This window comes from Manis pentadactyla, chromosome X, assembly GCF_030020395.1.
Source record: "Manis pentadactyla isolate mManPen7 chromosome X, mManPen7.hap1, whole genome shotgun sequence".
Lineage (NCBI taxonomy): Eukaryota > Metazoa > Chordata > Mammalia > Pholidota > Manidae > Manis > Manis pentadactyla.
The window spans coordinates 127,422,467-127,448,562 of record NC_080038.1 but is presented as its reverse complement, the minus strand read 5'-3'; the positions used below and the strand labels follow the sequence as shown (position 1 = coordinate 127,448,562).

At 38.0% G+C, this 26,096-nt stretch overlaps 1 protein-coding gene across 12 annotated transcripts in view; it reads left to right on the top strand.

The window, feature by feature from the left end:
- Window positions 1-26,096, top strand: part of MBNL3 (muscleblind like splicing regulator 3) — a 129,259-nt gene that overhangs the window by 86,327 nt on the left and 16,836 nt on the right. For 5 of the 12 annotated variants that reach the window (XM_057495251.1, XM_057495252.1, XM_057495250.1 and 2 more), the window contains exons 4-9: window positions 2,316-2,480; window positions 14,843-15,043; window positions 16,141-16,377; window positions 19,278-19,428; window positions 21,023-21,058; window positions 23,381-23,475. In XM_057495251.1, coding sequence (XP_057351234.1) covers window positions 2,316-2,480; window positions 14,843-15,043; window positions 16,141-16,377; window positions 19,278-19,428; window positions 21,023-21,058; window positions 23,381-23,475 — 885 coding nt within the window. Of the gene's footprint in view, window positions 1-2,315; window positions 2,481-14,842; window positions 15,044-16,140; window positions 16,378-19,277; window positions 19,429-21,022; window positions 21,059-23,380; window positions 23,476-24,373; window positions 24,448-26,096 lie in introns of all 12 variants that reach the window. The other 7 variants (XM_057495258.1, XM_057495257.1, XM_057495256.1 and 4 more) reach the window with 5 other exon arrangements.

Here is a 26,096-nt window from a genome sequence, read left to right as displayed (position 1 = left end):
CTCTTTTAGGAATAGTTGTATTTGTTGTATTTTCAAAAAATATATATGTTTTTGGGAGGAGATTTCTGCTGAGCTACTCACACCACCATCTTGGCTCCTCCCTTTTCCTTTTTTTTAAAAAAACCAATCTATTGTTTGGAATGTAAGGGACAACTTTCACTATACACCTTTCTGTAGAAGGGGTTAACAAATTGTGTTCTGCACAAAAGTCTCTGGCTGTGTTTGCCACTGGTCTGGGGAAGCTACCAAGGTGGATTTGTAGTGCTAAAGTAGTCCTGCTCACCGAGTTCCTCATTTCTTTTTTTCACTGCTGCTGTGTAACTGTCCCAAAGCATGGGAATTGGAGCAGTGGTCCTAAATGTGAGTATACAGGAAGAAGAAGAGTAGTCTAAGGAGAAGGAAGGTCAGGAGTAATTTCTCTAGAACTGGTTTTAGGGGGCAGGATTTCCAAAGAGAGCTGCAGTTAGTGATAAAAAGGATTGAAATTCAGAAGAGGGCTGAGGGGTCAGAGACAGAGAGAGAGATTTAAGATCTGAGCAATTGCAGTAATAGATGAAACTTTACAAGAACCTAATTTCCACAGGGAATAGAGATTGGAGAGGAGAGCAGAGGATTTGGGATGGACTCTTGGAGAATATATTAATTGTTGAGGTGTGGGAGGAAGAAAAGCAACCCGGAATTATATACTAGCATGCCTGGCTGTGGAAGCCACCAGGGGTCACTGATTCTCCTGGGGCTGTTAATTCTGAGCCAGATAACCTCGGTTATGCTGAGCGGATGGTGGAGAATCCAGGGACTAAAATCCTTGTGACTGTCTGCCTTGGTGCAGGTTGTGGTACGTGTGGAAAGAAGTTTCTGTTTTCTCTTAGGGAGCACATTAATAGGGGAAAAAGCCCTCCAGTGTTGTGATTTTTTGCACATATGTAAGGATTTCCTGACAGTCCTTACATGTACTGAAATTATTCTGCTAATCCTAGGCTACTTTTATGAATTCAGGAAGGTTGGGTTAATGCCATTCTCAACTCTTACCAACAATAATTCTTCCTGTTCCAGGATTTGCAGAGACATGTAATGGTTCATTGAAACTAAGATACTACTTGATTTGATAAATCACTGAATTTGATTGAAAATAAATTGATCAATGGGAGAAATGGAAGGACAAACCTGACAGAAAACAATGGTGTCTTCTTTAGTTTTTCAAGCTATGTTTTAAGTTATACTCAGCTTCTTGCCACCAGAGGTGAAATAATTGAGCCACTTGTCCCAGTGATCTAATATTTAAAAAAGAACTTCACAGTGCATTTGGTTTTGTATTACATATGGTTCTGTAAGTTTTGAAGGACACACCTTGATTCTCAGTGAAATTATAGGAATGCCTTAATAACAAAAGACTGAAATATGGAGAAGTGATTGTGTAAACCATTTAGGAGTCATAAGTAATGAAAATTCATAGTGTGTTTTGAAAACACTTGATGAACTAACTCATTTTCTCCTGTGAATTCAGGTGGCTTAGCAACTTGCACTCTTGGGTTCAGAAAAAAAAAGGTTGCTTTTTATCTCCTCCCTCCTACTCTCCAATAAACTCATGCACTGTAAAGAGTCTTAGCATCTTTGGGAAGAAGAATTGCTTGCAGTTGGGCTTGTCTTGAAAAGATTATAGTGGATCTGCTAATCCAAATGAGAGAACCATGAGCTGATTTGTATAGTGCTGTGAGTGGAACAGACACAACACGTCACATTTGCAATGTGATAAAAACCTGTCCACTGACATCCTTTGCTACCACATAGTAAACACCGTAATTAGAAGCCAGGTCAGCATTTAGGCAACACCAAAGGCATGTTTGATTCCCCAGGACTGACACATTCTCCTGTCTGGAAATGCCAAAACCATCAATGAAACATTCAGACTGTTGAGACTCCAAAATATGCTTTGGTCTCAATTGTCCAGGTGATCTTGGGCCGTTGCCCCTGGACCCTAAAAAATAATGTAGTTGCCAAGTATATTTATTCTTTGAGTAACACAATGTCCATGATTTCAGTATGTTTCAGTATGTTTATTCTGGGCAAAGAAATTGCCCAGAATAAACTAGATGTGTCAACCTCTCTTACTCTCAGTTTCCTTATCTGGAAGGTGAAGATTATGAGAGTATCAATCTTAGATGGCTGGTGCGAAGACTAAATAAGTTTATTCATGTACAAGTATTTATTACAGTACTTTTCACATGCTAAGAGGCTGATAACCTTTTATTATTTTCTTAGCCAAACCAGATTTTTTAAAGTATTAATGCAGATTCATTTAATTCCCTATTTTTTAGGGTCGGTGTGCTAGAAAGAAGTGCAAGTACTTTCACCCCCCTCCACATTTAAAAAAGCAGCTGGAAATTAATGGACAGAACAGTCTGATTCAACGGAATAAAGCCGCAGCCATGTTTGCCCAGCAGTTGCAGTATATGCTCCAAAATGCTCAGATGCCATCACTTGTAAGTCACAGCTCTGTCTTTGAAAAATTGCGTATGTGTGTCTTTTTCTTTAAATATATATAATTACATTGGAATAACCTTGCAAGGCCTTCAGGAGTTAGTAACAGAAGGATTTAGGATGCAAGCTAATATGTTAATTGACATGACGAAGTTGTGCATCTGAAGGGAGCAGTCCAGGTGTACTGAATTTAAAATATGGGTTGCTTTAACCATAAATTCAGTTTATAGAAGAAAATTAATAAAATAATTAAGATGAGGAGGTCTGATTATTATTACATGTAAACCTTTGAATCCTAGGATGTTAATTCAAACAAATTTCCTTGCTCTTTGATGGTGGTTCTGTTCATTTTTAAAAATACTAGTTTAAAGTAGAAGACTTATTTTGAAATAATTCTAGGTTTACAGAAAGGCTGCAAAGATGCTGCAGAGAGACCCCATCTTACCACTCGCTGAATTTCCCCCACTGTTATTATCTTCTATTTCCATGGTATATTTGTCAAGACTGAGAAACAGACATGTACCCATTACTGTTAACATGTACATGTCACTATTAACTAAACTCCAGGCTTCATTCAGACTTCACCAGTTTTTCCACTAGGGTACTGTTTCTGTTCCAGTGTCCAAACCAGGGTACCCAAGGGCATTTATTTGAATCCTGTCTCCCCACTCTCCTCTGGTCTGTGACCACTTCTCAGTTTTTCCCTGTTTCCCAGGACCTTGACTGTCTTGAGGAATATGGTCCATGTATTTGATGACAGTTTTAACTTAACCTAGCCACGGAGTTTCCCTTTGCAGAAATTAATAAGATTTTGGTGTCATTCCAGACCAGTGTCTACTATTTTTGTGGATCAGGGAATTTAAATAGATCCTTTAAAAAGGGCCTTTGTCCTGTTGAGAATTTACCTTGTCCTGATATGTTAAAATATAAAGTTGCAGTTTGGTCATAGACCTTTAAGGGGAAACTGAAAACTCTCCCATTTCTACTGAGTTCTTCCAGATCTCAAATCAGTTCAGTGGTGTCTCACTGTAATCCCAGCTGGCCTACTTCCTTTAAAGCATTATCAAGATTCCTTCAGACCATTATCAAGATACTAATTTGAAAGAGTTATGTTATCTTTGTTACCTGTTTCATCAGTGACTATGTAGTAATCACAGTGAAAGCTGAGAAGATACAGACAGCATTTAGATGCTATATAGTATATAATATTTAGATGCTATATAGTATAGTATATACTATTTAGTGAAAATGTGGGGGTAGGTCAGTCTACTTTCCACAAAACCCAGCTCATAAAATTGATTCTTAGAATTCAAGATCTATGTAGCTAAGGTACACTTTAACTGGTACAGCTTTATAGATAATGCAAAAAACAGGTGGTAGGGGCGTTGATGAGCCACTAAAATTTTGTACCACAATACTTTTCTTCAGAATGACTAGACAGATTTAAGTAAACAAATAGATTTCATGTCCTATACTATTAGTTCACCAAAAACATTTGCCTTGGAATTCAGTGTTGATTTACTACATTGATAAATGAGTTCCCAGAAGGTTACCAGTGAGCTCCTTAGAGCTCCTCTTTGACCTTTAGTAATACTAAGGTCTAGTTGAACTTAGTAATACTCCGTACTGGTTGAACTACTTCTTCAAACTCTTTCCTTAGATTTCAGTTCCTCCCTTCTTCTAAACGGGTAGGGAAGTGAAAGTGTTCTGTATACTGAGAATAGTATGAACAAAGCCACAGAGAAATGAGTGTGCTTGCTGAGTACAGAGAATGGGAGTGAATAGAGAATTAAGCATGGGAGCTTGTCGCCCACCATTGCTACGCTGGGCCTCTTGTAGGATGTCTTGGTTTCAGATTGAGCAAAGAATAAGCACTAGACTTCATCACCCACCTGAGCCTGGCATTTCCCATAGAGCTGGAGCATATATTTTTTCATAGGTCAAGGGACAGCATCAGAGCATCAATCAAATATCCTGTTTCAGGGAATCAGAGAGCAAGGCCTGAGGTAACATAGGGGTAAAGACAGAAGGCGGACTATTCATCTTCTATTCAGCCTCCAGTAGAGTCTGTCCATTCCACGTCTCAACCCTCCATGCATTATTGATTGTGCTGGCTCGCATTGGAGAATAAGGAGTGGCTTTTTAGAGTCCAGTAAGAAATCCATTGAGTTTTCTGGCCTCTTATGCTTTCTAATTTGATCCTCCATGCTTTCTATAATAGAATACATTTCCCTTTTTTCTTCAATGAGTGTAATTTCAGATTTCAGGAGGCAGAAGAACATGATTGATATGACTCACAGGAGTACAAGTTATTTTATAGAATATCACAAGATACAAGACATTACTTAGAATACCCCAGGGAACAATTGGACATTGCTTTTCTACCTTGTAGATTATTTAACAATAGCTGTTGTGATGTGATAAACCAATACAAGGTTAATTTCTGCAATTATTATGCATATAAAAAACTAACCCTGAGATGGTTGATATTACCCTCTTTTGTGGTTTCAAAAGCTTCTTTGTGAGTGTGCTGTAATGGAGCTAGTGTGGGCAATTTTAAGTGACATTGGCCAGTCGGATTTGGAAGAAAGGCTCTTTATTATAGATCTTGATATTACTATGGGAGTAACATGATTTTCTTTAATTTTTCTGGTTCCTCTTCTCCCCAAACAAGTCTCTCTCCCTTTAACCACTATGTCTACCCTGATAATCTGATTATTTTCCCTAAAACAGACATGCTTCTGTTTAAATTTCCAGTCCTGATATTAAGACCAATTGGTATCCCTGGCTTGAACTTCAGGTCTTTCCACAAAGCATACTTGGATCTGTTTCTAGGATACCAGAAGAGCACATCTGCTTTTGGAAAATTGAGTATGGTTTGCTTGTTATGAGCCTCCAGATAAAGGGAATGTCATCTTAAAGGGGATGGTAGCTAGAGAAGTGATTCTGTTCAGTGTGACTGAACAATGAATAAAAGTTAATTTGGGTGGAATGCTTGCTGTAGCAGATAGGTTTGTTCACTCTATTTAATGGGTCTGGATTGGCATTTGTGAGTATAAAATTCCACCACTGAAAGCTTTTGTTAGCTTTATTGAGTAAATTTAGCAAGTGAGACAGAGGGGGTGGGTCCCTGATATTTTTCAACTCAGTTTTAGATAGTTTCTGATGTTCACAGCAAAAAAGTCTAAGTTTAAGAGTTCCCCTTGGCATAATTAGGAGGCAAACTGAGCACTGCAGAAGAATTTTAGGGAAAGCAGATACACTGGACTACCCCCAAGCAAAGCTAATGTTTTAAAAGGTCAGTTTCACAACTAGGAGTGTTCATTATGGGGAGTAAGGTTTTTTGCTTCTGAATGTTACGTATGTGTATATAAGGTGGATGTGACATTATAAGGCTATGAAAAATATTTCTGATTAAAACATTTTTCATAATCTAGATCTGTCCCTATCTAGTAAATTCTTTTAGTTTTTCTCTGAATGGTAATTCATATGGAAGTTGTTCTTTCCACACAGTTGAACTTGACCCAGTCAAGTGTATTCACCTGATGATATATTTAGATATTATCGGCCCAGCACATTTCGCTCAGCCATTCAGGTGTGCCGAGTCCTCTGGTCTGCTCTGTTTCTCATGGCTTGCATTCTCTTGGCCAAATTATGGCATTTCAAACCACAGAGGCTATAAACATGGGTCCCACTGCAGGCTTTTCCTTTATTGGAGCTACAATTATCTGATGTCTGTCTGGACCCTCCCCACTTTTTCATGTCATTTTTGTAATTCTACTTACTGAAAACATTTCCCATAAAACAAACTTATATGTTTATCTGACATTGATAATAGTAAGGAATGAAGGTGATGTAACACTTTGGAGTCAAAAGGGGAAAAAACAGGAAGTCCCAGTAGATAGGAAGAAAAGAGATATACTAATTAATGTATAATATTATTTTTAGACTCCAATGTTTTTAATGTTTTTCATCTTTGAAATGGGAGCTAAAGGTATTTTATTACTCTAGGACAGTTTTCAGTGAATAGGAGTAAAATTGCAAACTATTGATTTCCTTTTTAATTTTTGAAAATGTTAAGTAGTTAAATGATTTAGTAAAGACAAAAGGATAATATCCTTCCCTCACCAAGACACTTTATACTTTTGCATATTCACGTCAGAGTTACAATATTTCCAGTTCACATAAACTTTATTGACTTAAGTATTTTTGCTATCTCCCCATTGTCATGGATCTTTTATTAAAAATTATCATGAAAAAGGTGACATTTTGTAGATTTAATGGAAAAGGAAACTAGGTCTTGTATAGAAATTTTAATGAAGGGTCTTCTGTGGGATTCTTAGTTTACCTACTCTTGAAATGATAAATGATGACATTTAGCTCTTTCATCTCAATGAGGTGACATTAAATGCTTTGTAAAGCGATTTGCAAAATGTTCAAGTCAGTAAACAACAGGCATTATGTAATTATAACGTTAATATGCTCTTAGTATAATTATGACTGTCATGTGAAGTTCTGCATTGACTGAAGTTGACCACATCATATCACAAGAATGCCCGGAGTGATACCATGTTACCAGTGCAAAATTTCATCCGGATTTTGCTAAGTTTTCTAAAAGAGTAGGCAACATTTTGCCTTTAGATATAGCAACTGAACCTTACATTATATATTTGTTCAACGACTTGTTCTCAGGGGTAGACTTACCTTGAGGTTAGTGAAGGCTCAGGGCCCCTCATCTACATGGTTTCCTTGCAAGGCCCTGGGAGGAGCCCTAACAATGTACTTAAAATGAGTTTGTAAATTTTGCACAATATATTTTTTGTGTTCTTTGTCCTTCAGGCCCCCTGCCCCTGACCCAACTGCCTAAAACTTCAGGCCCCACAGATTCTGGGTCTGCTCCTGATTGCAATTACTGGGCCAAAGTAGAGTAGTTAGTTATTCAGGTCCTTGCCCCAGGACACTATGTGTGTCACACAGCTCAAAGCTCCCTTTACAGTAAAACACAAGAAATTACACCTGCGGTATGTTTAGTGACTTGCCCCAGCTGGTAATATACAACATGAAATCTGTTTTTTTCAAACCTTAAATGAAAGTGCTACACTTTTAGCAATCAAACAGAGGGCATTTGTATATAGTATCTTTTCAGTTTCTCTGATAGTAGCAAATCTCAACATTATATCTTTATCCTCCCTCACATATTCCTGTGGGATAAATTGAACGTAATCTCCCCTCCACCCATTTTGTGTCCTCCTCTGGGGCTTGTTGGCTCAGTTGGTTGCAGCCTGGTGCTAATGAGACCATGTGGGCCTGTGATCTTCCCTGTTCTTGGTCACAGTCTGAGCCGTAGCCGGCTACCTCAAAATTGCTTGTTAGCTGATCTCAAGTAAGATGAAGGTACTCAGTTTAGGAGGCTCTGTGAAAGTCTTTTTCCCTGACGAAGAGAAACAAAACAGCAACAATAAACAAAGCCAAAGCTTGACAATCTCACCTCTAAAGAGTGATAGGTTTTTTATCAAAACCATCCCCTTGCTCAGATCAGTCTAGTCCAGTAGTCTGTCACAGCGCCATCTGGAGACCTGGCATAAAACCCTTGGTTGCCCTCTGCACCTAATCATCTTATGTGGTCCCCCAAACAATCCGAATTTGCCTTAGTATACTTATGGATCTACTAAATATTCCAAACCCTTTTTTACCTAGTCTCCTCACTTAAACCATTCTGTGGATACCAGTCATATTAGTAATTCACTAGACCCCTGGAACCACACATTTTGTAATAAAGAAGTTGCTAATTTTGGTCTGTCGTATCACTGAACCATTTTTCAGAACTCTTCATTGGACTCTCTGGTACTGATGATTTAGCCCCTCTGATTAAGAAATGCACACATACGTATGTGTCTGTGTGTATAAAATACCCTGTGCTGCTTATACTGTTTGATCAAACATTTCATATACATATCAAAAGACAGTTTGGAAGTGGCCTTCTGCTGAAAGTCTTCCTCAGCAGAGAGCAAAACTGATGGATGTCTTCAATCTCTGATACTACTTTTGATTCCTGAGTTGTTTCTTTTGTGCTGGGATTTTTGAACTGGATTTTTTGAACTGGTAAACATTAAAGGAATCAATGGCTCAGGAATCCCTTTTCACTTGAATCAGGAAGTATTTCTTGAGCATCTACTCTCTGCCAGGCATTTAAAAGGGTAAGAGGGAGGTAAAAAGATGAGCTAGCAACAGTCTCTACCTTCTAGGAATGTATGATGAACAGTAGTAAGATGGTGAATTAATGTTTTTGCGAGCCCCTTAATTTCTGATGTGTACCTGACCCTTGACATTTCTGTAGCCTTGGGCTTTTCTTTTTTCCTCCATGGAGTTAACCTTCTATTAGCAATGCAAGGTTTGTTTTGATTAGTATTATTGTTTGGGTGCTAATGGTGTGCTGAACCTCTGATAATTATAACTCTTTAGCATCCATTTCTCCTGGCCTTGCACTGACATGTTTATACCCTCCAGATTTCCTGTGGGTTCTTAGCTTTTCTCAGCTCTTGCCACCTTCTGCCCCAATCTGTACTTTGTTTCATATCCTTTGTTAAAATTGAGTAACCACCTGATTATTTTTATACTTTTCCTTTCCTAGCAGAACACTAAAGTAAGAATTGTCACTATTACTACATGGTGGCTCACCAGCAAATGATTTTCGGCTCGGTCCTTGTTCTCTTCTCAGGGACACAGTCAAAATTGCCTTGCCCGTCTAAGAAGTGATTTGCCCTCTTGCCACACACTTCCCTCTAGCACTCATTCAGTGTCACTGTGTTTGGGTACTCACTTATAACTCTTGGCCTACTTTACCACCTCTCCTCCACCAAATACAGATGGATCCAAACCTGATCTGTCCTTCCTTGGGTGCTATGCTTTTCACTTTTTAGACCCACAAGAATCTGTTAATCTTTCCCCAGCCTGTGTACAGTCAATGCTTCCTCTTACTTGGAGACTTCTGTGATTAATAAGGTCAGCAAAGCCAGGCCTCGGTGAGGACAGTTATTCACTTTTGACCCTTGAACTTATTTTTCTCTTAGCTCTCTCTTGGGTCACAGTGACTTATTCATTAACAAGCATGATTAATACATAAACACCACTGTCAGGTTGTATCTCTTTATAAAATTAACTCTCAATTGTTGAGGGACCAAATTGCTGGTCTGGAGGTTATGTGGGCCACTTCAGTCCCCATAGAACATCACTTAAAGAGTGTGGAGGTGCCCAAGCAAAAATCGGGAAACAAAGATCATTCAGTCTTGCTCCAGGCGCACAGTTAGTAAGTCTGACGGAAACTAAAATTACCGATTTCAGTGTGTTTGGGGGCTAGCTAAGGATAGAAATACACATGGTGACGGTGAAAGTGGCTTCCTTTTATACTATATAAATACTTGTAAATGTGCAATAAAATTAAGGTATTACTAGTGCTAATAAAAGTTAAGAGTGCTACTTTTCTAGTATTAAAATCAAGTCAACAAATTATTACCAAATGTTTACCATCCTATAAAAGAAAATGGTTAGTCGTCCACCTCTGGGCAGGAGCTCAGGGAAGGAAGGCCAGGGTTAGACTAAGTGACTTAAAGTATTTGGCGTTCAACCAACAATTGTAACTGACCTTGGGTATTACTGAAGTAACTAAGGATAGATCTAGGTTCTTAGGGAGACACAAAGATTGATTTAGCATGACATTTAACTTATATTTCTTTATACTAGCTTAAGGAATAGCCCATTTTATGTAATAAGTCAGATTTCCTAAAATGTATGTGTAAACTAGACATATTTCTTTGAGACATAGTTTTTCATTAAATTGTATTGTTATTCCAAGGTGCTTCAGATTCCTTTAAGAATGATACAGTGGGTCCTAAAATTTTACTTTTACAGGATTCCGCCTATCTCCCCATTCCTAGTTGCTGCGCAATCATTGCTTTACATGCAAATAGTTAAGAACCCGAAGTTTAGTAACTATTTAAAAGAACATTTTAGTGAATACTTCAGTGTTGGTTTCTAAAGCCAGGCCCTTTCAACTTTGCAATCTTGCCGCAAGTATTAAATTCTCATCAGTAGATTTATATATAATTAGCACTTTACTCCAGAAATCAATGGAGTACCTTAATTTTTGGAATCCTCTAGAACAATGGTCAGCCAATTTTTCTGTAAATGACTAAACAGTATGTATTTTAGGCTTTGTGGGACATGAGGCAAAGTTGAGGCTATTATGTAGGTACTTCTGTAACAAGAGAGAAAACAAATATCCGTAGCTTTTTATTTTTATTATTATTTTTTTTGAGAGGGCATCTCTCATATTTATTGATCAAATGGATATTAACAACAATAAAATTCTGTATAGGGGACTCAATGCACAATCATTAATCAACCCCAAGCCTAATTCTCAACAGTCTCCAATCTTCTGAAGCATAACGAACAAGTTCTTACATGGTGAACAAGTTCTTACATAGTGAATAAGTTCTTACATGGTGAACAGTGCAAGGGCAGTCATCACAGAAACTTTCGGTTTTGATCACGCATCATGAACTATAAACAATCAGGTCAAATATGATTATTCGTTTGATTTTTATACTTGATTTATATGTGAATCCCACATTTCTCCCTTATTATTATTATTATTTTTTTAAATAAAATGCTGAAGTGGTAGGTAGATGCAAGATAAAGGTAGAAAACATAATTTAGTGCTGTAAGAGGGCAAATGTAGATGATCAGGTGTGTGCCTATAGACTAAGTATTAATCCAAGCTAGACAAGGGCAACAAAACATCCAATCCGTAGCTTTTTATACTACACGCTTATTAATGAGCACAGTCGGATTTATTTATAGACACTGAAATATGAATTTCATATAATTTTCATGTGTTACAAAATTCATCTTTTACTTTTTTCAGCCATTTAAAAATGTAGAAACTATTTTTACCATTCTGGCTATGCAAAAACAGGGTGGGCCAGATTTAGCTCAGGGGCTGTAGTTTGCCAGCCTTTGCCCTAAAACACAAGCTCTTGAAGAGTAAGTAGTCCATAATCCTCCACGGTGAGTTTCATAAGATCCTTGAACCTCCTGAGATCACATACAATGTTTGGAACACACATGAATTTTTCCATGGACAGGAGCCACAGAAGTCCAGGACTCAGAAAATGATTTGGGGCCACTGTGACAATTCACTGAGTTGTAGGAGGCATTTCCTAAGGTCCTGATGGTCCTGAGTTGCTGTGCAAGTCGCTGGGAATTCATGGGAATTCCTACCTGAGGAGCTAACACTACTGGAGGCATTCGGGGTAAATAATTGTCTAGCTGATCTTCTTCATAAAGTCAGTTGTCTCCACCATTCTTGGTGGTTTCATAAGACTGGGAGAAAGATGAAAATTCACACCTCTGGTTCTAGGAAGAAAATCTTCATGTTTTCAAATATTTAGTAAGCAATTGAGGTTCAAGTGAATATCTGAAACATATTTAAGTGTCCAGACCATTTCAGACTATAAAGGGAAATCAGATTCAATCTTCTAAGGACCTTTTTCTTTAAAATAAAGATTACCTCACAGATCCAGTTCGTGTTAGCTCAACTGACATCAATAGCTGCAATGTAGGTATAGGCTGGATTAAAGTTGCTTATTAAAGCTGAATGTGTAAGCTTGCAGGCCATTTGATTTAACAGGTGGCTGTTAGCCAAAGCTAAGCCTTGAATGTTCAAATTCATGAAATGGAGTAGTTACCCTGGGGCAGAGGTGATGGTGAGAAAACAGAAATGTCCATTGAAGATAAATAAGCTCTTGGGAGTTACTGCCTATGCCCAAGGGTTGGGAATAGAAGAACTTGCTTCTTCTCAATAAACAGTGTTATAAAATGAAATTTATATATACTTGAGGAGGTAATGGTCATAAAAGCTGTAATGCTCATTTTAAAACCGGAAGATGGCACAGTGTAGTTGTTGGTAAAACCTTAAAACAATCTGAAGATTTTCAGTAAGACCCTTGCACCTTTTAAGAGTTTGAATTTACAGCTTGTTTTCACCCATGGAGCATGTAACATACCTAAGAAGGTTAAAATGCATTCCAAAGAAAGCAGAAGTTAACTAGGAAAGCTTCCCCCCCAAAAAGAAGAAAAGAAATTATGGAAGTTCAGAACTACCGTAAAGAAGAAGCACTGCTCACAACATATACATTAGGCTTTAATATTATTAATTGATGAGTATTTATTAGTGATTAATATATTTTTTAATCTGGAAAATCCACTCACCTGCAGGTCTTTCTTTTGATTCAATAGTTGTTTTAAAATGTAATAATGGTCCTTCTCACTTCTGTAAAAGGCAAAAGCAAAAGGTATCCGGCAGAATGGGATGGTGACTTCAGTGAGAAATTTAGTATGGAAGTCAGAGAAAAAAAAGGAGCAAAACAAAGTACTACTGTATGGTTCAAATAAGGGTTTTTTGCCATTAGAGAGGCTTACTGATTTTGAGACAGTGAATCATCAAATTGATCATCTGCTTTATCGTTGAAGCATGCCTGGTGTGCTGTTCCCAGGAGATTTGCATCTCATTCTAGAAAATAATATCACATCAGCTAATTCCTGGAGCTTCAGACGTCATGCAGTGAGAAGTGTCACATGTCCCTATGGCCTCCCACATCACAGTGCCTAGTTGGGCTGGGTCCGCCCTCTGCTGTTTGTCTGCAGACCTCAGAGCACCTCCCCTGACTGCTCCATGTTCGGGTACCTGGCATTGTCCCTTTCCTCTGAAAGCTCTTGACTGCCATGCCTTCTCTACTTACCCTAGGGAGTGTTGCCAGTTTTGAGGGGCCAGGTTCTTGCTGTCCTTCCTAATGTGCCAATTAGCTAATTTGATAGACTTACCTACAGTGCAGTGCTAATTGGAAAGCCTATCCTTCCAAGTCAAATGAGGTTTATAATGGGCTTCACAGAAATGCTGTGCTGGCGAAAATTTCAGGTTCGACTAGTGGGTGGGGTGGTGAATACACATTGCCCTTTACTTCACATTCCGCAGCCTCCCGTTGTACTTGTATATAGAGATATTCCCATTAATGTCATTTAGCAGAAGGTATGGGTACAGCTTTGCAGTGTAACAGATACTTTTTTTTTTTAGTGAAAGAAACAAAAAGAAAACATGAACACATGCTATTAGTAATATACAGTGAGACACTACCAGTTGCACAATAATGTACTAGCTGCATTACAGAGTCCCTGTTGGAAATGTTCTACATTTAATCATGATTTGTTATTCATTAAATGTTTACATTTATCTTTAAATTTTATCATTGGCTATATCCATCGATCAGTCATTCAGTAAGTATTGAGTACTACAGAAGAGACAAAAGAGCTAACAGAAATTACAACTACATTGAGAAGGAAAGACACCCACATGTGGAACAAACTGGAAAACAGCACAGTAAAATGACACATTATGTGGTTACAGATAATAAAGGCAATACATATATTGAACTCTTTGAGATCAGGACTTTCACAAAATAGAAAAAGCAGTAAGAGTCCTTTGCAATTCTAAGGCTTTTCTTTATAGTTCCACTCCAGTTTATAAACCTTGTAATACTCCTACCTTATTTTCTTCCTGCATAACAGGAATCCCTGTAACATTTTTAGGGCCTCCATTTGAACCATGGATATCATCTGGTCCCCTAGATAAAAACAAAGCTAAGCAGATTAGTTTGTGTAATAGAACCTTTACTTTAAAAAGAAATGACAATGACCATACCAATCTCATTTTAGGTAGACTGCAAGAAGTTATTAGAGCTCTCATGTTTTTAAATCTACCCCTTTCCTCCTCACTCCTTGCTATATCTTCTCCCATAACTGATAGTGGGCCAAGAAGAAAAACAAGTGTTTGGTAAGGCAGGTGGGAACTCTGGTAGTACAGGCAGCCTTGGAGCCAAGCGGCAGTGAGCGGGAAGAGGAGGAGTGTGGAAACCAGGCTTTCTGGAGAAGTTGCCGTCTGCCGGCCAAGGCCCTGCTTGGGGATACAAGGCCCATATATATGAAATCATTGGTGGCATGGTTTTTAGGTAAAAATGGAAGTGTTGGAAAAAACGCATTTGAGACAGACTCCATTAATGAGTTTTCGCTGGCTAATTCATGACTGCTAACGTTGTGTGGCTTGTTTTATCCCTTTACCAGTAAACTGTTACTCAAAGACAATGTGTTGGTTTAAAAACAACTCCTATGTGGAAATTAGCCTGAGACAAAAAATAGATCAAAAGAAACAGTGGTAAGTTTTGATATGGCTTTGACATTTTGAAAGGATGCCTCCTTGTGTCATAATAGAAAGAATCTATTTACCTCTGACACCTTTTTTTTTCCTCTTTAGAACGCACAGAATTCTTTTCCTGTGACTCCATCAGTTGCCGCTAATCCTGCCATGGCTTTCAATCCTTACTTACCTCATCCTGGGATGGGTCTGGTTCCTGCTGAACTTCCACCAAATGCACCTGTTCCGAGTTCTGGAAACCTGCCTCTCCCATTGCCAGGAGCTGCTAGTCCAAAACTGATGCGTTCAGATAAACTAGAGGTATTTGCATAGAAATATATAAATTTCTAGAGGGCAAATATTAACCTTATGCAAAAAGCAACATTCTCACAACCCAATGTTTTAAATACTTAAAATAAGTGCACCTGAGTTTTTGGCTTATGGCATATAACTCAAGAGAAATATTCAATGTTTCACTACTGCAATTATACCCTGTTTTGAAATGCATTGATTCAGGTGTCCAGTGTGTCCAGTGATGTCTCAGTGTACCCAGCTGCAGCCTGGGCATCTCCTTTGCTAGAGCACGGGAAGTATAGTGGGAATGTTCCTTTTACGTGAGCTCCAGCTTTACAGAGTGGGGTTACTGTATTGCTGATGAGTCTCTACTTGCTAGAAAAATCAAACTGGAAAAGAGTAGACTAATTCTCCATGAATGCAGAATTTAAATGAGTCTCAGAGTGTCTAAACCTTTTCTCAATTTTAAGAATGACATACTAGATAATACATATCCCTAATCCCTAAGGAAAGAAAATCTAAAAGAAATTTCAACCAGCTTTTTTGATTTATCTAATAAGTCCTTCAGTCTTCTCTCGTCATTCTTCACAAACTGAAATAAGTAACGAGCCCATTTCTTACAAAGTCAGCTCCACTGGCTGACCTAACTGCCTGCCATTGTATCATAGTGGAATCTGATTGTACATATACCTCAGTCGCTATCCACAGGTCTGCCGTGGGAAGCTGCATTGCTGAGCAAGAAAGACTTCCTGACCTTGAGAAAATAACCCTCTCTTGCAAACTTACTTAGCTCATCGTGCTATAGACTGTGAATTAAGTGGAGGATTAAAAATTGGTTTTCAACAACTTAGGCAATTTCAACTTTTAAGCACTTTTATTCCAACATAAGGAAAACAAACAACTTTCCTTTGGGGACAGTGGAATTTTGTCTTGAGGAATAGAAATTTTGTCCGTGGTTACGTCTCATAGTGAATATGACTTTGCATTATCCTTCAATTGTCTAGATTTTTCCTAAATAGATGACAAGATAATGTATACTATTGCCCTTACATTCACTGGCAAAATAAAGAAAAGCTATCACCTTCCAGGTATCAATGCAATGTGGACTGTTTTTCTTATTTAAGGTCTGCCGCGAATTTCAGCGTGGAAATTGTACCCGTGGTGAGTACGACTGCCGCTATGCTCACCCCGTGAATGTCTCCATGATTGATGTGAGTGACAACACTGTGAGGATCTGCATGGATTACATCAGAGGTCGATGCTTCCGGGAGAGATGCAAGTACTTTCATCCTCCTGCTCACCTGCAAGCCAAACTCAGAGCATCTCATCACCATGTGAACTATTCAGTTGCCAACACCATGGTAAGAACTGGCTGGACTGTGGACGGTCTGTTTTGGGCTAAATGATTAGTTCCTTCCTCAACTTGTCTCATGTTCTGTAACCATAATCTTGGATAGTCATGAGTGGACATTAATATAAATAGTCAACATTATAAGCTAGAATAGAAAACTTTTATTTTCTACCTTATTCACTAAAATTTTCTGGAGATAATTAATTAAAAGCTTACTAATGATTTTGACCTACTGTGCTTTTTCTCCCATTCTTAGAGAAAGGGAGCATATAATTTAAACAGTAAATTATTTTTGAGTAGTTTTTTTATAGCCTAATTAACTTTAATATCCTAAAAAGGCAGTAGGTTGCCTCTCAGCCCTGTGAGCCTTCACAGACACTTTGCTAGCAACATCCTCAATGTCATTCAGAAGTAAAGGACTTGGAATAGAGGATGGTAAGTAGGATCTAATTTCCCAAAGGTTAAGGTTCTCTTTCCTTGCTGGAGCAATAGCTTCAAGGCAGCAGCCAACCAAGGCTAGGAGAAGAGGCCTGGCTACTGAGTTATGCAAGCAAGTCAGTTTTGGGGAAAAGTTAGTTCTACCTAACACTGAAAAGTAGGAGGGTGGAAAACTATAACACTACAGTGTGATAGGTTGAGAAATAAGAATTATGATTGCATAAGTCTGTCACAGCTGTCAATTCTTTTCATAAGCTGCCTGTGATTTCTTCTGTGACCTGGGCAAAATGTAATAGGATATAACAATCCCAGTAAGAATACAAAACCCTGAGGAAGCCTCATGTTTCCTGGCTGTGGAAAAAATCACCCACATGACCCTGAAGCCCATGACAGAGACCTTAGCTTTTCATTAAGAGAGATACATTTATTTTCAAACATCCATGTTTGTTAAGGTTTTCCTCATACTGAGTTGAAATCTACCTTGCTGGAGCTGGAAATTACACTTATTTTATCACACAAAACTGTGCGCTGTTCCATGTGAGTGTGACTCTCATGCCTTTCCTCTATGGCAAATGCTCCAAATTTCTCCAAACTTTTCTCAAAGATTATGGTTTTAAGGAATGCAGCACCAGTTCTGGATTTGCTCCATTTTCCCTGTTCACTCAGAACTGAACCCATTACTTCATGAAAGATCTAAGCACCAAAGTAGAACAAATGTATTTTCTCCCTTGATCTGGAAACTATAATCTGTTAATGATTGTTAAAAAAGAATTTTTTTTGTCCAAATGTTTTTTCACCAAATGTTTTTTTTTTATCTTAAAATCTTCTGAATGAGGGAATTTTAAGATATGAAAACAGCGAAGTATCCAAAGTGTTCCATGCAGAATTTAAGCCTCCAATATTTGGATGACTTCTGTTGGAGGCAGGGGTTCAGAAACAGTATGGACCTATTATAAAGAAGAGAAATACAGTTTACAGTTGGCCCCCTAAAAATAAATGTTCCCGTATGCATGGGATGTACACATAATGGCTTGCTTGTGCCATTGTGCACCTGTCCCATGCTGTCATGGGGCCTTCATATGTATGTGCCCATTTCTGATGATTTGGATGTGTTTGGTAGACTGTATATAAGTCACTCCAGATTTCCATGTAGAGAGGTAAATATGATATAGTAGGACTTCGACTGGTGCTTGTGAATGCCAATATCAAAGTTCTTTCTGAGTAATTGATAGAGCCTTAGTGGTGAGGTAAAATTGGCCCATAGGAATTTGGCTGAGCTCTAAGGTTAAACAAAGGAGGCTTCACGAAAAAGTTTAAGCTTCCTATACTTTTAAGGGTTCAGAATTGAAATGCTTTGTAAAGAGAGTTTTTTCTTATCCTGTTTATGTTCTTGTGCATAGCTCAGGTTGATTCCTCTGAAAGGAGCTTGTAAGCATTTAAAAGAAAAAGACTGGAATTAGTTCCTAAAAGAAAACAGAGGTACCTTTAGGCCTTTGTTATCCACAGGAATAAGGAGGTCATGACATGCTCCTTTTTGTCACGTGGAAGGCTAGTTACTCAGCACAAGTGTTCCTGTCTGTCTAAGATTTTGCAGCATACCTAATTGTTACTGGGGCATGGTTTTTTTAAGTAAAGTGCATTTTGCTATGAAAAAAAATGTAATATCAAACTTGTCCAATGAATCTGATCCAGAGGCAAGTTTGACTGTATATTATAAGCAAAGCACAGTGGGATTTTGAAAGAATTGTAGACATGAAAAGGGGATTTTAAAATGCTGATACATTTTAGAATTAAACCTTATAAACAAGTGGTACATACTGAAATGAACAGCATCTATATAAATGAGAATTACATGCATTTTGGTATCTGTGGTATCTGGGTGAGACGGATGGGGTTGGGTAGTAATTCATTTGCTTTTTTCTTACATATTAGTCTGGGAAATATACAATTATAGGATTTGAACCTGAAGTCCTTGTAAAAATTGGATTCTGTTTTATGGAACTACAGTATCAGACTCTGATCTACTGACACTTGTTTAATCATCTATATACCATTTATCTCCGAGATCCATATCAGAATTTATAGGGCAAAAATTTTCTTTTCTGCTCTATCTGTTGCTTCTGCTAATCTTATTTTAATAAATTAATAGATGAACATCCCTAAGATGTTAATTTTAAATGATTATTTGCTGTTCACAGCTTCCTGTAAATCCTGGCCAAATGATGAAATCCGTTGTTGTTTGCCTAAATTAGGGGAGTTGGAAAGCCTTTTTTCCCCCCTGTATGTTTATCTTCTGTTTTGGACTGAGTACTTATCTAGGCAACTGCCTCATCTCTGCATTTGGTTACCTTGCAGATGGATACCCTTTGCAAAGGGTTCCTGGGCCATACCATATGGAACTGCTGCTTGCTGGGTTTGCGGACATTTTTACTTTTTTTTGGTACTATTTATTAACCCATCCCTCCCTTACAGGCCCTACAGCCTGGTGCGCTTCAACTGGTACCAAAGGAATCAGCACTTGAAAACACCAATGGGGTCCCCCCGGTCTTTAATCGCAGTGTTTTTCACTGCCAACAGCCTTTGACTAACCTGCAGCATCCGCAGCCACCGTATATCCCCACAGGTGAGAACGGTCCTGGGCACTGTGAGTTTAGTGATGTTGTGAATGTGTATGATGCGCACCAGTGGCCAAAGAGCTTTTCCTCGAGGACCGTCAGCAGGTGTTTTGATTGGAAATAAACAAAGGCAGTTAAACTTGACCTGCTGGTATACAGAACCAAGTGTTTTAGTATGATTCCTGAGAATGAGTGGTTTGAAATCAGACTAGGAAAAACTGCCAACAATTTTCTTTTCAGCATTCCTTAATTTTTGCTTTGTATGATTGATTCACTTGGTTCAGTTTCAAACCAATTCCTTGACTCTTAGGTATCACTTTCAAACACAGTGGTCAGCCCTAAAAAAAAAAGTTTCCCAGCTTTAGCATCGCAAAAATATGTAGTCTGTATCTTTGATATGCCAGTGTTATAATACAACTACTCTTAAAGTGCTATAATAGTATAATACAGTATAGTATATACATAAAATAGTTGGTTTTAGCTTCTCTTAAACTAGATAATATAAAAAAAATAGCAGTTTATCATATTTTTCTGACACTTTGATATTTTGTTATCGCCTACATTCAGCTATATTTAATAGTATAACAGTTTTGCACCAAACTGAATAGAAAACATTAAGCCGGAATTTTGTTCAAATAAATAGTATATATGAGGGAAAATACTTTTCTTCCAGTGATTTGGTACTTTAAGAATGAGAATGTAAGTCTGTTAGGAATAAATTGAAAATACTGCCCACTGGGAGTATAGTAATTTTTTCCCTAGAATCATAAATGCCCCTGTTTGGAAATTATCATTAGATGAAAACTACATGCTTTAAAAATGAATTTATAAAGACTTGTTAATTATATAAACATACTAAACACATAGTATTGTATACCTAGACTTGAAAAAAGAAGTTGGTGAATCGGTAAATTAATCAGCTAATTAATTTTGAAAGAAGCCACAAAAGCCAGTCTTTTATCTAGTTACTAAGTGCAGTAGCTCTTCATGAAATGATTTAAAAATCACAATTTTTAGACTTTTTTGCTGGATTTGGCTCATTTAAAGTCTAAGTTTATAAACAAAAATGTTAGAAGACTCTCTTGCCCTTTAATTAATAGCAAAATAAAACCTGTCAGGCTGAGAGCCCCTCTTGATGCAAAGCCTATTCACTGTATGTTCCTAGTCAAGTCTTCAGTTGTGAGGTGGAGGAGGCAGTGATAATAGATGAATGCTCTACATAGAACTCTCGGCACCAGGTACGAGATCCTGGTGCATATTTTGAAAATAATATGTGTAATAAATTAAAATTCTCCCCTTCATGATAAAAATTACTTAGGATATATTTTTTCCAAACTATGTAAATAAGTGAGGTAATTCCTTTGAAGAAAAATTAATGTTCATTTTTATACCTAAGAGTCCAAGAATTACTTTGATTACCTGGGTTTGTGATCTTAAAACTAAGCCGTAATTGTAAGCAAGGGAGATGACTGGATTTGCATGTGCTAAGAAATTAATATTGCAAAGATTATCTTTCTGGTTAAAAATTTTTTCTATCTATAAAGATTTAATAATGAAAAACCTCTTTTCTTTACTTTCCACGCTTTTCTGCATGGTGTATAGGGCCTGTACTGTGCATGGCACCCACTTCAAGTATTGGTAGGTTTTGCAGAAAAATTCTCACTTTTTCTAATCTGAAGAAAGCATTTTTCTGTTGTGAGTGTGAGAGATGAGCAACTGCATGATGTGGCTGGACATTTTCTGAGTATTTAAGGGTTAATATGATGCTGTCTGTCTCACATCTTTGTGGGCTCAGTGCATGGATATAGTCCTACACTCTCAAGTCTGGGCGGGTTGCCACTGTGGCCAAATACTGACCCCGCCATTTCTCTATTTTCACCCTAAAAATTGCAGCTGAAATATTTTGAAACATTTCCTTATCTAGTCAGAATGGGCAGTTTTGTTCTTAGCTTTACATCTGTTACCAGGAAATTATAAAATATTTCAAATGTGTAATTTGTAAAGTACAACAAAACAGTTCCTCCAAAAAAAAAAGTTACCCACAAGATTAAATCACTGAATACTCAGAGGTTGAGAAAGGGTGAGTTAGGCAAAGCTGGAGCATTCTGTAGTGTTCTGTGATGAATGCTGGGTGTTCTAGGATGAGTACCACCTGCTCAGAAAGCAGGCACAGCAGAATCATCTCAAAATAACTCTTGTGGGGTATTGATTTTTAATAACCAGTTATACACAGATTCTTTAATTACCCACCGATACAATATGGTAGCCACCTTAAAACTACAGGGACACCACTGATACTGAAGAAGACAAGAAAGTGATTTGTTTCCTCTTGAGAACTCCTGAGGTGTTCACAGTGCCTACAGTCCCCAAGGGCACCAGGAACAGACCAGGATGAAGTAGCTGCGTCCCAAACAGGGAGAAATGATCGCACCCCACCCCAGCACGTCATACCAATCCGCTCCCTTTCAGCCTTTTTTGAGACTTGCCACAGCTTGACCTCCATCCCATTGGTCGACCAGAGTAGATACAGATCCCAAAAGGGACTCACAGGTTTGTTGAGACAAAACAAAAGGTGAAAGTGACAAGCACATACTCATTGCACTCACTAATGTAGCGGGATGGGCACATCTCTTATTGGGGGATTGGCTGTCCCCTGTGGGAATTCAAAACCCTTCTACTGATACTAACAGGAGCATTAGATGCCTATGATTAGGAGAACAGTCTTCCACAAATCCATGAAAGGTGTCTCTGTCTTTATCTTTTGTGACTCTGCTCCTCTGTCCTTTTAACTCTGTGTAAAAGACTCTGTGTAAGAATGCAAAATTGAATGCCTCGGTGGTGCTGCTCCCTGGGTAGTAGCTGTGCTCCCAAAGGGAAAGCAAGAGTGTTTTTAGAAGTGGCATGTGGTACAATAGGGGATGCCTATAGGCAATTAATCGCTGGACATAGACATGTAGGCATCAGGGGTAACTACAGAATTTCTGTGAATCACCATTTGGGGCACATTGGTGGTTTCTGCGACATTGCATATGTTGATTTTCCTCTCCCCAGACCATTTGCTTTCTCTGAGACTTTCAAAAGCTGTGAGTTCAACTGATATAGATGTAAATCATTATATGGCAAGTTACCTTGCCATTCACACATTAATTCTTCGGTTTGCTAGAATGAGAAAAGCATCCAAAAAGCTTTCAAAATGAGATGGAAACTAGAAAAGGCAAAGAGAAAACATCCTGAAAGGGATGCTGCAGCTGGTAGCCATCATTGCTGTAGTAGTTGTGGTGAAGACTTCCTTTACTATGAAGTACCCCATGTGTTTGGTGAATAGCCCAGGTTTCCAAGGGATTTGTCAGAGGTGTATTTATGCATGCGTAGTCCAATGTATTCTTCATATCTGCTCCCTTACCACATACCCACCCCTCAAACTACCACTTCTTTGCATGCAGATCAGATACGTGTACATGTAACTGTCCCTTTGCACCTGCCATCTAGTGACAGTGTTCATGTCTGTAAGTTAGCGAAACCAAGCGCCAATTCACGGTTCCCCACTGCCATTTCAAGGGTGTGACCCTTTACCTGTGCTTAGCTGGGTATTTGTAGAGATAGCCTTGGTAAAAGCAGATCTGTCATATAAACCCATTGTAACTCCTCCTGACAATTTGGCCTCTTAAGTCAACTATGATGTGATTCTGCTAAAACACTAACTAAATGTTGAGAATGGTTTTGGTTTCCTTAGTGGTATCTATAACTGGCTCTCCCCTTTTCTCTTTTTAATTCCCCCCCTCTTCCATGCTGTGTTGCTTTGCACTGACTGATTGCATGTTGCACCCTGGCGAATCCATCATGATGATGTGACATGGCTTGATGCTGTGATGCCTACCACGCTCCATTCCACCGTTTATGTCATGTTTGCATAAATGCTCCACCCTCCCGTGTGTTGCTTCCATGGTTTCCTACTGAAAGTGCCCATGATGCATGGTGCTACACCTGCTACTATGCCTGCAGCACCACCACCTGCTACCAGCGTTCCCTATGCTGCAACCGCTACAGGCAATCAGGTTTGGCCATTTACTTCACCTGTTCAGACCTAGATAACTGCAGTATGTCGGTAAGACCCAGTATATGCTTTTTGGATTGGTGAGAGACATCAGTCTGTATTCCTGTGTGTTTCTTAAGCTGTTACATTTAGAATTTTTATTTTTCTATATATTCTAGAGGGATGTATCTGCTTTGCTGTTCATTCTGAGATGAATCAGCAGAGTTTTCTCATTTCTAATCAGTTACCAGATGTTGCGTTTGATACGCCATATATATGATTGTTGCTTCCACCAATCCTCAAATATATATATACTAAATACTTTTTAAATGCTTCCTCGTTGGTCAAGAGGACAATTTATTTTACTACCATGTTTGGTACTGCATTTGAACTTTCATGTAATACAATCATCACGTATACCTTCAGATCTACTGGAAAGAAAGCAAGATAACACATTTCTTTCCAAGATTACACCAGAAATTCCTTCTTATGATGACATCAGATGTGCTGGTGGTATTTTGATTTTCATTTCCCTTAGGTATTTATAGGCAGAGTGACAAGGCAAATTATAAATTTGGGGGGACTCTTGAAATTGTAATGATATACATGCAGTAATATTGTGCGATGTTATGGCCATTTTGCCTTATTAAAGTGCTAACCATGCTTAAAGGCTGCATGTTCCACAGCTGTTGGAATTACCAGTACGATAACCGCATAGCACACAGAGCATTAATTCGTTAGGGGAACAAACCACATTCTCTTCTCATCTGTGCTTTGGAAAATTAACTGTTAGCGCATATGGTTAGTACTCTAAAATTTTTTGTGAAATTGATTATGATTGTTAATTACCATGACCAAACAGAATAAATGGAATTCTATCAAGAAATTATTTTAATCTAAAATCTTTTTTACTACTGTAGATAACCCCATTATCAGTAGATGAACTGAATAGGAGCATGTTTGTTTCACAGATGTAGAAGTTACCAGTAGAACAGTAAGTTTTCTTTAAATATTAATATAAGTAACATTTATAGGTTATATCCATTATTTACACAGTTGAGTTTGCTTAAGGCCTTGGTAGTGATTTTTCATTAACAGACACTGCTTATAACTTAGAGCTTGATTTAAACATTCTAAATTTTCCAAATTGAAATGTGAAAACTAAATATGACAGTTTTTGTATGAAAATGAGAGCTGATACCGTATTTTCCTAATGACCTTACAAATTCTGAAATTTGTTCCTATTATTAAGGGGATGTGATTTGTTAGCCAAAGGCACAGCTCACTTTTGAATTTTGTTAACATTTTTCTAGTGTCTTTTTTTAAATTGAAGTAAAACAAAGTAATTTGTCACAATTTGATTGAAACGATTATCTTAAAGACAGTAAGCAATATGTTTCTCCTATGACACAGAAAACTGTGCTTTTACCATCTGCCACTTTGTGTTGCTTCTCATGTAAGTCTATTTGAATTGCTCCAGCTGTTTGGAATTTTGAGTGACATAGTAATGTAATTATTATTTTCATTCAAATCATGGCTTTTTTGGCAATTTCTGTTGTTGTTCAGTTGCCCCCCTTCACCTTTGATCTCTTTGCATGCTTCAGAGCCTATAAGGAATACACACTTAATTTGAGCAATCATTCACTTGCAGTATGTGACTTTTGAAGCCACTTAAGACTCCTAGATATCTTAATTAATTAATTACAGGGACTTATTAAAAAGTGTACCCATTCTGATTTGCATAATTAATATTTGAAAATTGAAGTTCTCACAAGCAGGCTGTTTGACTTGGTTAAAGGAGGCAATGGTTCTATTCTCTTTCTGAACTAGTTCCCCAGAACCTGGCTAGCATTTCTTTCCTGCTGAGAACACACAGACCCAGAATACTAACTGTTTAGACAGAGTCTATAGCTGACTGTACATTAGATAAGTATGTCCCTCCAATCATAAGGAATGTTTTAAAAAGGCACCTTTGAGTCCATGGAATAACTGAAGTAGCTGTAAATTGCAATCGCTTTCAGGGGTATCATTTGGGATAGTGGCAACTTGGGAATAGCACCAAACATGAAAATACAGGTTTTGCAAACACTTCTCTGATTCTCATGGGCTGCTTTACATTAAGGTAAACAAAAGCTGTCAAATACAATTAACTTTCCAGCAGAACACGTTTGGGAATCAGGATTCCTTTTTGCTTGATTTCGTTAGACAACTCATAGTATTTGGCACACCATAATCACTTCAATACGTAACATGTTGAAAATTTCTCCAGCGTTCAAAAATGTAATTTTGTAAAATACTATATACTTAGATTTCACACTTACACTTTTCTTCATGGCTTCAAAACATGCAGATAAAAAATTTGGGGTGTGTTTAATATTTGCATATTTCAAACTGTTTGGTATCAGATATGTTTTCTCAATATATACTTGTTGAAAAAAGTAGATGGATGGGTGGATATTTGTCAAAAATTTCGGCATTGTAGAGATGATGCCATAAACAATTCAGTGCATCTCCATTAACTTCAGGTAGATTTGTACATTAGCACTTAATGAGCACCATAGATGCTCAGGCTGTATGACTTTCTCAGTGACCATTTCCAACAGCCCCGTGTTCATACATGTAGACTATGAAATTCACAGTGGG